The sequence below is a fragment of the Volvox carteri genome, assembly GCF_000143455.1.
Source record: "Volvox carteri f. nagariensis unplaced genomic scaffold VOLCAscaffold_4, whole genome shotgun sequence".
NCBI classification, from domain to species: Eukaryota; Viridiplantae; Chlorophyta; class Chlorophyceae; order Chlamydomonadales; family Volvocaceae; genus Volvox; species Volvox carteri.
The window spans coordinates 67,456-79,449 of NW_003307547.1; the positions used below are offsets into that span (position 1 = coordinate 67,456).

At 56.3% G+C, this 11,994-nt stretch overlaps 3 protein-coding genes across 3 annotated transcripts; 1 reads left to right on the forward strand and 2 right to left on the reverse strand.

Moving 5' to 3' along the window:
• Positions 1-796: 796 nt before the first annotated feature.
• On the reverse strand, positions 797-4,486 carry atpvd1 (vacuolar H+ ATPase V0 sector, subunit D; the record flags this gene model as incomplete). The annotated part of the gene is made up of 7 exons (XM_002946809.1): positions 797-1,820; positions 2,333-2,527; positions 2,803-3,078; positions 3,874-3,978; positions 4,050-4,166; positions 4,254-4,351; positions 4,438-4,486. 7 exons carry the CDS (start codon positions 4,484-4,486, stop codon positions 1,605-1,607), a joined length of 1,056 nt encoding a protein of 351 aa, XP_002946855.1. The 3' UTR covers positions 797-1,604.
• Positions 4,487-5,748: 1,262 nt separating this feature from the next.
• On the forward strand, positions 5,749-9,856 carry VOLCADRAFT_86877 (uncharacterized protein; the record flags this gene model as incomplete). The annotated part of the gene is made up of 5 exons (XM_002946633.1): positions 5,749-6,263; positions 6,510-6,711; positions 6,937-7,731; positions 8,098-8,442; positions 8,804-9,856. The coding sequence occupies 5 exons, from the start codon at positions 5,749-5,751 to the stop codon at positions 9,854-9,856; spliced, it is 2,910 nt and encodes a 969-aa protein (XP_002946679.1).
• Positions 9,857-10,551: 695 nt separating this feature from the next.
• Positions 10,552-11,947, reverse strand: VOLCADRAFT_103090 (uncharacterized protein). The gene is made up of 2 exons (XM_002946810.1): positions 11,772-11,947; positions 10,552-11,672 (listed from the first exon to the last, which is right to left on the reverse strand). The coding sequence occupies exon 2, from the start codon at positions 11,659-11,661 to the stop codon at positions 11,173-11,175; it is 489 nt and encodes a 162-aa protein (XP_002946856.1). The 5' UTR covers positions 11,662-11,672; positions 11,772-11,947; the 3' UTR covers positions 10,552-11,172.
• Positions 11,948-11,994: the final 47 nt, after the last annotated feature.

Below are 11,994 nucleotides of genomic sequence, written 5' to 3' on the forward strand. Positions count from 1 at the left end.
AGGGCACGCATATGGGGTAGGCTGGTCCACAGCCGCTGCCATGTTCGGCTAGCGATGAGGGTTGGTTTCCTGGCCCCCGTGTCCCCCTTGTCATTATTGCATCCAAAGACGCTTCAAAAAGACCCAATTTCACACGCACCCAGAGCCCCAAGCTCCCAGTCTCCTAAATTCAACCCTAAAGTTCCCGCTTCCCAGCCCCTCTCTTCACCACGACCCGTCCACCCTTTTCCTTCCCGTTCTCTTGTTATTCACGGGCACTGCCGATCCTCAGGCTCCCTGTACGGCAGCCCAGCGCCCCAAAGATGTCTGCCTCTGTGATGCCGTCCACTGGCCGAAGCGTTGCGAAGGAATGAAGTGTCGACTGGTAGGCAGGTAGGTAGAGAGGGGCACTTGTCCACCTCCTCTGCCCTATACACCTCCCGGGCCCCCCACACACATAAAAAGAGTTGGTGCTTTTGGACCCTTTTGAAGCTCAATCTTTCTAGGCTTTTTGCTAATGATCCCACCGCCACCCCAGTCTCCCCCTCCCGCCAGTCTAGGCCTCTCTCAATTCCTACACCGTACAGCGCATGGTTGGTCTGTTTGAATGTTTATACGGCATCACCCCCTGGCTGCATTGCACCGTGGACGGAAGCGAAGTGTTGCAAAAGGACGTGCGAATCAACAAATCGCGTTTCGAAGGTACGAGTCTTAAGTACTTGTGGCTAGCTGTACCCCATCCACCCTGTGATGCCCGCCGTAGAAACCCTCTGTCACTTTCTGTGCCGCGAGTTGTCGTGTGTATCCGGTGCTGCATGCGCCGCATTTGATTACAGGGTCATCACCCGTACCAGCGACTCCAGGACTCCTCATCCACAAGCAACGGCACTCACATGTCCTGTTGAAAACACCGCAACGCAAGTTGTCCCTAGGAGCAACTCATCATCCCAACCTAGCCTCCCGAAACTCGTTAAGGTGTACACTCCGTGCGACGTGCCCGCATCTGTCAAAGAGCTGCATCACGCGCACAGCCTCTGGCACTGAAAGCCACACCACGTTAAGGCCGCTCCTCTGTAATCATTGCATTGTGGTAGCCCCTCTTCCCCCGCCAGCATGCACTCTGACCTAGGATAAGGCTGCATTTCCACAAGGACGTATCTGCGCTACGGCAGCATACACACCTAGTACAATCAGCGCACGGACTTACGCAAAAAATCAAGCATCACCACATTATACCCAAAGCCCAGACGCATTACCGCTTTTACCTCCACGCCGTAAAAAAATTCCTGCATGCCATACGCCTCCCTACTCCCGCCCGCCGCCTCCAACCGCACCATCCCCGCAACGCGGTCGACCCCGCTCGCCTCCCCTGCCCTCTATCAGACTCTCATTTCACAACAGCGTGACTGCAACCGGCAGTCAAGGCGCCGCCAGGTGCAGCTGAAGGCTCTCGCAACCATGGCCCAATGACTGTAACGAAGCCCCTACATGCCCCGAAACGAACACTGCATGGAGGCTGCACATCCTGTGCCCTGCAGGAAGTGCGCTGTGTTACCGTGCACTACGCCGTGCGCTGTGCTACCGTGTGCAAGTGGAAGGACAAGCAAGCTAAATGCATCCGTAGCTCAGAAGATGTACACGATGCCGTCCGAAATGCGCCCCTTCTGGTCCTGCGCCACGCACTCGCTAATCCACATGATGTTGCGGATCTCCTGCTCCCGCAGCTTCATGTAGGAATAGAAGACGCCGTAATGGAACTGCTGCTCGTAGCAATCCACACACTTCTTGACCTCCTCCTCGTAAAGCAGCTTGTCCAGCATCTGGCTCTCACCATACCCGAGCTGCGAGAAGGGAAAGCCGACAAAGTCAGGGGGGTTTACAAACGACATAATCATTCCCTGCACCGACGGTTTATGTTGCGTTGACTTTGGACATCCTTGAAGAAACACAAAAAGAAATGATTTTTTTGTTAAACTGTGCCTGGTGATCGTAGCGTTTTTGGCCCACGTAATGAGACATGCAGCTTCACAGAAACTAGAACGCCGGTCTAATCTCGTGGTTGGAAAGAAGTCCAACCTGCCACGCCATGCACACAACTTTGTCTCCACCTGCGCAGCCCTTCCTGCTGTGCGACCATAGAATCGCAAGAACCGCAGAACAAAAAAGCCGAAGAATCAAGATCCTGCCGCAGGCTGCGCAGGTCTTGAAAGCTGGATATTACTTCCCCATTGTGGCAAGGGGTGTTTCACCGCGGCCCCCGGCATCATGCAACGAGTCTCCATTTGCATTACCATGTGACACCCAGCAGCGCCGGGGTAGCGGGAAGCTTCCAGTAACTGCCTGCGCCTCTCACCTTGCTGAAGATTCCGGAGTAAGCGGGCACCTTTTCCATGGCGCTGCGGATCTGGTCAAAGTCCTCCGCAATGGCCAGCTCGTTGTGGCCATGAGGGTAGAGCAAACCAAAGTTGGAGTACAGCTTCTTCCTGTCCTCCCGGGTCAGCTCAGTGCCGATGGAGTTGAGCGTGATGTTCAGAGCACGCCGGTCAGTCTGGTACGCAAGGGGCCAACGCACACGCACACGTGGACAGCAAAAAACACATTTCAGACCAAACCCAAATCTATTGAATAAATATTCCCTCATAGAGAAGGATTTATATTTCAGTCAGCTGTTTCCGCATTTGGCAGTCGCCTTAGCATCCGGCTTTGACATAACTCCCCTTCATAAATTTTTCAATCCCCCTTCCTACGCCCACCGTATTCAGTAAGCCCCTCAGCCTGGCTGTCCCCCTCGCCTGCCCCAGGCAGGAGGCTCAGGGTACGCACCTCGAAGGCCAGCATATCGCCCATGATCTCCGCCGTCGTGCCGCCCAGCGTCTGGCAGAAGGCTGCAAAGTCGTCCAGGTAGGCCTTATACAGCGTGTTTCGCATAATCTCAATGTTCATCTCGTCCAGGTCCTCGTGCGTCAGGTTTTCGCTAAAGTATGGTGCGAGCGGCGTGTCCACTAGCACCAGCCTGTATAGCTCGCGCATGTTCTGAGCCACTGCCAGCGTCGCAATCGAGTCGAACATGCCGAGAGGGTGGCACTTGTCCAGCAGCTCCTGCACGTGATTGACGCAGCTGTGTGATGCGGAGTTGGAAAGACAAAGCGAGCATTGCCATGGGGGTCGTTTTTCCTAGCTGAGGAGGTCGTTTTTCCTAGCTGAGGAGGTCGTTTTTCCCAAATCCGGTTCGCTCTGAGGGCCGCCCGTGAGGTTTCGGGATGCGTCCAAACCCGAGAAGCGAACACCGCGAACAGCATCACCAAAGGGCTCATATTTCGACTGCCGCGTTGCCCTCCGCAAGCAAGCCCCGGGCCTGGGCAATCGCTCCTCGAGGACGGATGTTAAGGGAGCAGTTGGTAGGACCAGTGCCAGAGACGTGGCTCTGACATGGTCAGAAGTCCCTATTCAACCTTTGAAGGCGCGTTGTTCGAAAATCCTGCGAGACGCAGGCTTTCGTACCAAGCAGAGCGACCTGCTCTGTGTCGATTTGTTGCTGACCCCAATAATGCTCTCGTTTGCAGGGTCTGTTGCAGGCAACCAGCATCAAGAGCATGGCACAGGCCACGGGGTCCAGCTGGCAACGGGGCCATGGGTGTTATTCCGCACTGCTCCAGTGAAGCCATCGCAAGGAGCCGTGAGACTTACCCCACCGGCCCCGAAAAGAGCGGCTTCAAATGTGCCACCTACACCCACAAGGCTGTTGAACAGCCCTGCATGGCTCATGCTCAGTTTAATATTTGCCAATGCTTTGGTCAGGTCCTCCCACACCGTACCGGTGTAAGAGGGGCCCCCGGGTCATACCTGAGTACCTGAGCTCTGATAGCCCATGGCGGGCTCCCCATGGATTCCTACCTGCACGTCACGCTCGTGGAGAGTGCCCGTAACGATCAGCACCACGTTATCGATCATGTGACCATAGGTGCAGTAGTCCATGAACGTCGCAAGGTTCTCGTCCGCCTGCAACCAACGTTCCTCGCTACTGTGTCTGGTCCAGATAACATCACTACGTACTCAAGTCTATACCGCACCTGTGATCGCATGTAATTCCAGTCGTTCACTAGCTTCTGTGTACACTTCTCTACAATGTTGGCTGTGTAGATAGGCGACGCCTCGTTCGCAATATACGCTCCATAGTCTGTCGAGGTCTGCGTGTCACGGCCAGTTGAGGTAAACTAAGGTGTACACTATTAGACCCAGCCAAGATGATGATGATTGACGTCTGCTGTGCCCACCAGATTCATCTTGATGTCCTCAAGAGTCTCGCATTGTGAAAGGTTGTTGTAATCACCTACGGTAAGCAAGCCCGACCGATGCCCGCGGACGATAGCTTCTGCAGAAGCAGAACAAGACCATCCTTTCAGCTCTGACCGCTGGACGAGTGATGCCACTCATACGCAATTTGAAAGCAATCCATACCTAGGAAGCCGTCCTTTATATTAAAGGTCATCATTTCGAGCCCATACATTCTTTCAGCGGTATGGCGAACCTGGCAAATTGCCGGTGGAACAACTGCCCTTTTACGTGCAGACACCTGGGCTACTAAGCGCCTAAATGTGGGAGCACAAGATTTTTGGTGAAAAGAAGCAAGGTGTACGACAACGTTGTAACTTCCCACCCCAACCGAAGTGTTTCCAAATGTGCGGAACAGGTTCAACGTTATGCCAAAACTGAGCTGGAAGGGAGCACGTCTCTGGCTCTATAAGGTAGGTCGCAGGGAGGTCGAAATCTCGTAGGCCACGGACTGGGGCGCAAGCAGGCGCAAGCTCGCGACAGCTGTACGTCATGGGCCCACTCTTATCGCTCCTCATACAAGTCAGGATAATTCCTCAGCTAGGCCACGTTGGTAATATCACATGTACGTGCCGATTGCTATGTGCATGCAACATTTTGGAGCACTTTCTGCAACGCGGGAGCAGGCGGGAGCTTGTGGTGTATGCAGTCAGCAGCGAATGTAATGGGGACCGAACGACTGGTGTGAAGAAGCATACATCGTTGATTCATTCAGCCGTACCGATGAGACGGCTATGCGCCACTGCACCCACCTGTCACATGCGGGGACAAGCTGGGGGCCTCGTGGGGTGGGAGACTACACCATCCCCCATGAAATGGGATACGTCTCACACAAGATCGGAGTCTGGGATGAAGAAGACAATTCCGACAATTCCGACACAGCCGATACTGCTGATATATCCCAGGTTTAAATCCATGGTGTTCAACATGTAGTAGTCAGCGAACAAGACGAAAACACCAAATTTAACGATATGAATGTGTATTTAATGGAAATGCTTATGTAATCAGTGGCATGTAGGGTTCTGTTAGTTTCTGTTTCACCGTCAGGAGGCACAAGCGATGGGCAGGCTGGCGAGCAATGCACCAAGGCGATTAGGTCAGAAGCGACTCTCGATGGTCTCCGCGCACGCAGCAGGTGGACCGTCGTACGTCCATGGCCGGGTGCGCACATATGGCGCAGGCCGTTACAGCCGTTAGAGTCCAGCCCCTTCCAAACATGCACTGACGTCACGGCGGATCTAAGCAACATGTTAATGAATTTCGCAGCAATTTTATCAAAGCTCTTTGCATGAAGAATTGTATCTCAAGTATTGAACCATTGGGCTGAGTAATCATGGAGCCGTACCCAAGCGTACGGTGTGCTAGTTCCAGAAACTTTGACCGACAGACTTGAATGCAGTATGCAAACGATGCGGTCTCCTAATGGAGTGAAGAGAAATGGCAGGTCCTACCCTTATGGACTCTGCTGAGGATGCAGAAGAGTTCATTGAAAAGGTTGATGAAGTGCACAGGCTTATTGAGGGTCTTAAGGCTGGAACTGTAAGCCCTGATTATATTGATAGCAAACAGAAACAGAAAGAAAAAAAGGAACGTGAAAGGCAAGAGTTCGTGAAGAAGCACACCGCGGGCCGCGGCCCGACGCCTGCTGGACCTGAGGCGCTCCAGTCTCCAAAAAAGGAGGATGAAGATGATCATGACGCGGAGGCTGAGCGTCGCGAGCGCGCGATGGCGAAAGTCAAGGAGCTTATGGCAAACCGACAGCGCAAGCTACATGCCAGGGCACGCTACGAGGAGTACGTCAAAAGCCTGGATAAGACCCGATTTGGTACCGATTATACTAAATGGGACATTTGGTGTCCAGAGGACGAGGAGGATGACCTCATCAACTCCATCGGCCCCAACACCCCGCAGTTCAAGGCCATGGAAAAGGATATTGACGAGCGACACCGCCAGTGAGTTCGCAGCTTCCCACACCCGCATTCAGCCTCTTAATTGAAAACAGGTCCCCGGCTAGACTCCCACGCCGGTATTGTAAGAGCGGAGGCTGGCGAAACCTCCGCACCGGTTACTAAACAAACCTCGTGCCAACCACCTTGTATGTGCCTGTTGACCAGACCGCGGCCTGTAGCCTACCCATCTATTCCTCCTCCCATCTCCCGAACTCATCCTGTCCAACTCTTCCTGGGGCCCTGACGTAGGCTTGTGGAGCGGAGGCAACTGGCGGAGCGCTGCCGTGTTCGCGGCAACGAGGCCTACAAGGCACGCCAGTACTCAGAGGCACTGCGCTGCTACCAGCAGGGCATTGAGTCGGAGCGCACCAACATGGCCCTCCACGCCAATGCCGCGATGGCCGCCCTAAAGATAAACTGCTTCGTGCAGGCGGTTGAGCACTGTGACAAGGTATGTACGGCCCCTTAAAAAGCGTCTTCCAAAAGCCCTGCGCTCGCAATGCTTAGCTATGACTACTTTTCCATCCCGACGCCACAGAACCTCCATTCCATTCCTCTCCCGCCCACGCACCATATCATTACAACTCTTCTTACTTTTTACCCCTGCCGGCGCCTGCTGCCGCTCTGCTCCCTTTTTGCCCCTGCCCCTGCCGACGTCCTCTGCCCCTGCCGCCAGGTCCTCTCCATTGCGGACTTCCTGCACAACAACCGGCGGGACCCCCTGGTCGTCAAAGCCCTGCAGCGCCGCGCGGAGGCCTACCGTGCGCTACAGCAGCCCGGCAGGGCCGTAGAGGACTTGCAGTCAGCGCTGGAGCTGGAGCCCGGCAACACTGAGGTGGAGAAGCAGCTGGCCAAGGCGAGATTGGAGAACGAGGAGGCGCGAAAGCAACGGGCCATTGCCAGGGCTGTGGGCCGGACGGCTGGTAGCGCCAGCAGCGGCAGCAACGCGGATGCGGGAGCGGTGGTGCAGAGACAGCGCGGGGGGGAAACGTCGGATGGCGCGAGCGTGATGGAGGCCGGGGGTGTCGTGTTGGACTTGGAGAAGTTGGGTCGGTTGGAGCGGTTGGCAGCGGCGCTAGCGCCGGTGCCGGAGGCGGCGACTGCCACTGGCACCGGGATCACAAGCTCCGGAGGCGATCAGGCTAGCTGCGAAGCCGCGGCGGCAGAGGCCGGCAACAACGACAGCAGTGGCAGCAGCGGAGGAAGAGAGGGGTTCCCCTCTTTGCAGACAGGTCAGCAGCCGGCACCAGGGGCTCGGCGAGGGCCCACGTTGCCGCCGCGGCGGCAGCAGGCGAACGGGGGCGGGTCATTGGGTCAGGGCCCTAACCCAAGCAGCACCGCCAGTGAAGGACCGGCTGCTGCATCAACCACGGCCAGCATCTGCAGCGACATGAGATCGCTGCTGCGCGACGATGACGCGTGCTGCGTTTACTTGCGGGAGTGCGGCGGTCTGCAGAACATCGCCGCGCGGGTAAGCGCGGCGCGCGCATGTGCACCGATTATGGGCTCTGTCGCAAACTCGTCCAAAACGCCCCGAGCCCTCGAGCCCCTCCTGAATGTCAGGGCCTAGGTCGTCCGCTGGCGCTAGACCTAGTCGCCCTCTCCTCTGCCCCTCTATTGTCATCATTATGCACCTCGTTCTGGCACCGGCCATCAATCGCTCGACCTACCTACCTACCTACCTACCTACCTACCTACCAGTAAACCTTGCCGGAACACCACCCTGCAGTACCCACTATGGCACGCACCGCTCTCTGGCCTTAACTCGTACTCGCTGCCCCTGGCACGGTGGTGCTACTGATGATGGCCCTGGTACATCATTGCATACACTGTTTAGATCACCGCCAAGCGGCCGGCTCCCGGTTCACCGAGCGCGGCGGCATCGGCGTCGGCGGACCTGTCGGCGCTGCTGCTACTGCTGAACGATGCGTGCATGAACGACGGCAACCTCAAACAGCTGCCGGCGCTGAAGGTGCTGCCGGCGGTGGTGGCCGCACTGGGCGGGAACGCGGCAGGTTGCGCTTGCGCAGGGGATGAGGAGGCGGCAGCGGTGACGTTGTTGTGTACCGCGGTGACGAACGAGGATGTACGGCGGGAGGTGTCCCGGTTGTTGGGCGCTGGTGCTGGCACCGGCTTGGTGCGCCTTGTGGAGTTGCTGGGCAGGGCCAAACCCACTGTGCAGGTAAAGAAGGCGCTGGCGCAGAGGACGTGCGGTATCGGAAAGGGGCAATGCGAACTAGTGGCAACGCGGTAGAATGGGGTTTGGAGTTTGTGGATTTTAGCGATAAGAGGATGATGCTGAATTCAGTTCGACATCGAGGTGTACGTGCATGTGTGGCGGTAGTGTGCGGAAAGGTGCATGCGACTACTGCTATGCACAAAAAAGTGGGACATTGCCTCGGTTCTATGTGTGTGTGTGTGGCTGGCCCTGGTTGTCAGCTACCGTGCGCGAAGCACCGTTCGGACTACCAGCCTTGCGTGGCTCACGAACCGGTGTGTGTGTGTGTGTGTATCCGCCGGTTAATGCTCTCCCACTTTGGCAGGGCGTGGCGCTGGCGCTGCTGGGCAACTGCATGGTGGACAGAGCCACCAAGGCCGCCATGGCGACCGTGTGGCGCAGCGACGCGGCCACGGCGAGCTGCTTCCTGGGCCTGCTACGCAGCCCTAACGCCGTACTGGTGGAGAAGGTGGCGGTGCTACTGGGCAACATGGCGACGGACGCCGCGCTGAGGACGGAGATACTCGCCGCCAACGGCGGCGTCGTGCGGCAGCTGCTGGAGCTGGTGACGCATGGCAGCAGCGGAAGCAGAGCCGGCGCCGCAGCAGCGGCAGCGGACCAGGATCTGCAGCGCGCGGCGGCGACGGCGCTGTTCAACCTGACGGTGGACGAGGCAGGACAGCGGCTGGTTGGGGAGGACTTGGCGGGGCTCGCGAACCTGCACCGCCTGGCGGCGGTGCCGGCGGCGGCGGCGGATCGTGCTCTTGCGGCGAGGGCGGCGGGTGTGTGTGCGCGGGCAGCCAAAACGGCCGCTGGTAGCGCGACGCTGCTTGGTCTTGGCGCTGTGGCGGACATGGCGGCAGTGGTCAGCGCTGCTCTCGACGGCTTGGAGGCGGCGGCGGCGGCTGACTCTATGGATTCGGAAGCGTTGGCAGCACATCTTGACGCCGCTATCCGCATCCTGACCATCCTCACCAGCCCGGATGATGCGGCACTGGCGGCACAGCAGCTGGTGGATGCCGGCGGCGTGGCCGTGCTGCTGCGTACGGTGCAGCTCGCGTCAGGGAGGGCAACGGCGACGGCGACGGCGGGCGGCAAGGCGGCGGCGGCGGCCACCTTCGGCGCAGTGGGCGAGTTGGTGGTAGCGAACGCAGCGTTATGCCTGGCGGGTCTGGCGCGGCGGAAGGAGTACTTGGCCTTGCTGCGGGATGCGGATCCGGTGCCGGTGCTGGTAGGGGTAGCATACGAAGGGCGCGGCAACACGGCGTCCAAGAACGCCGCCATTGCACTGGCGCGCTTGGCGCACGAACCAACCATGTTGGAGCGGCTACGTGAGCTGCATGGCATCGAGATTATATACCAGTACGTGAAGCCTTGAAGTTGAAGAGCACGCGATGACGCGATATCAGCGCTCATACGGTCGATGACATGGGGATTTAAGGGACGCAAGCGGTGTGGTGCCTAGGCGACGTTGGACTTCTGGGTAACCGACAGCAGCAGGTGTATAGCGCAGCGCTGACTAGGTGTGTAACCCTTGGAGGTAGTTCGTTGCGTAGCGCTTACGGGTGCTGACGAGCCATATTTAGCTGGGAATAAGAGAAAGTCGAGTCCAGCTCGTTGGATTGGCGTGGCGTGGAGAGAAGTGAGCTCCAGGCTTTGTAAAGCAGGACGTAATTCATTCGCTTATGCACATTTTTTTGACGCGGCACTAAGACGTCCCAGCTCAGATCTTGGGAGCTGACCGCTGGACTCAGGGGATAGTCCTGTGGTGTGACTTGCCTTGTTAGTAGTCAGACGCTTTTTGGTCTTCGTAATACTGGAATGCCAGATACATCGTCATGTCTTTTTACGTGCATGACTTTAAAGTTCGTTCAATCTGTAAATGCGTTGCTGACAGAAACGTACGTGACGTCCGGGTCTGAACTTTGATGCTGGACCAAAACATAGCATTACTTAGATAAAAGTGATGCCCTTCGTTGTAAAAATAAAGAGTCGAAATCCGTTCGGACAGATTTAAAGGTGTGCAGCGAGTGTTGGTTATGTTGATGAGAGATGATGGAGCTATTCGTAACGGTACGGCCGTACAATTACAAGTGAAGCCAAATAAAACAAAGAAGCCGGCTGCTACATCTTACACGCGTAACGATAACGATGGGCTATGGTGTCTAGAGCCCCAAAGGCAACCAAACCAGGATAGATTCAACACGATAGCGGCACACGCCGCAATTTTTTTCTAATCAAAGCTATGTGAACGTCTAATAATCCACGCACCCAATCGAGTGCCTAGTAATTCCAAAGCTGATAGCTGAATAGGGCTATAGGTGCTACACGTGGGAGTCCAATCACCCCAAAAAAGAGTTATAATGGCGCCATACGATGGCTCTAAGGAGCAAAGACGCAGCTCACGACGTCCAGTATCCAAGCAAAAACTCACACTTGTCAGACGCGCGTTCGAAAAATAAAAAACTTCAAAAAGTAGACCGATGAATGGGACAAGTGGAACTAGTAACATCATAAAACTCGCAGCAGCCGGCGACTTACGGCGCCGCTGCTCTATCGCACCAGTCTATCAAACCTGTACTGCGCCGCCAAGGGCTGAGAAGCACGAGTCGAAGCTAAAAATCAAGATGATGCAAATACTTCAGCATTCTGGGTGCAAAGGATTCCGATGAAAGCATCGTCTCGCCGCCGCAGTCAGCAGACTTGCAAGCTAGGCCCAACACCGGCTGGCGATGTAACGCTGGCCATCCTATCCGGTTGGGGTGCCTCATTGTTGGTATCATCGTTGGTCCTCAAATTGGCACGCAAGAGCGCTTCAAGACTCGACTTGAGGCTAGCCTGTGGGGAAAGCAGCGAAGCCCCATCTTTGAGGCTCGTGGCCGGGCTGAGCATCAAGCTGGCCAGGTTCTTGAAGCTACCACGTGGGGAATACAATGGACCGTCTTGCTTGGTGATGCTGTTGGTGGGGTTGAGCTGGACTGCGCAGAAAGCGTCCATGCAGGCGTCAACAGGCTCAGGCGCTGGCACAGGTGGCGGCGCGCCACCCATAGTCATCCGCCTCATAGGATCGCTCGCCGAGCGTGCGGAAGACCACTGGGAGAAGAGGGTGCCTAACTTTGCGAGGTCCTTGCGGCTGTTCCGGCGAACGAGCATAAGCTTAGCGACACGTGCGCTGGCGTCCATGTTTACTATGCCTGCATAGTAACAACAATTACGCATCAGTACATGTCAGCTTGACTTCTGCCACAAAGGGACCTCGATGCCGTAACATTTTTCTCTATCTCCGCTCCCACCTTGTCTAAAGCCTTAGGTCGTTGCTTATCACCAAGAACGATAGTGAAGCCTTGGGATACTGAGGGGTTTTCCAGGAGTTCTTGTCCTGTTGGAAGCAAGAGATGATGTATGAGACGCGACTATCTCTCTGAAAGTTGGAGAGAGGGCTTCGACTGTTCATTACAATTAAATTCTCAGCATTTTATATGCTATGTATCTACGAGCAGCCTGCAGGACCTAGAA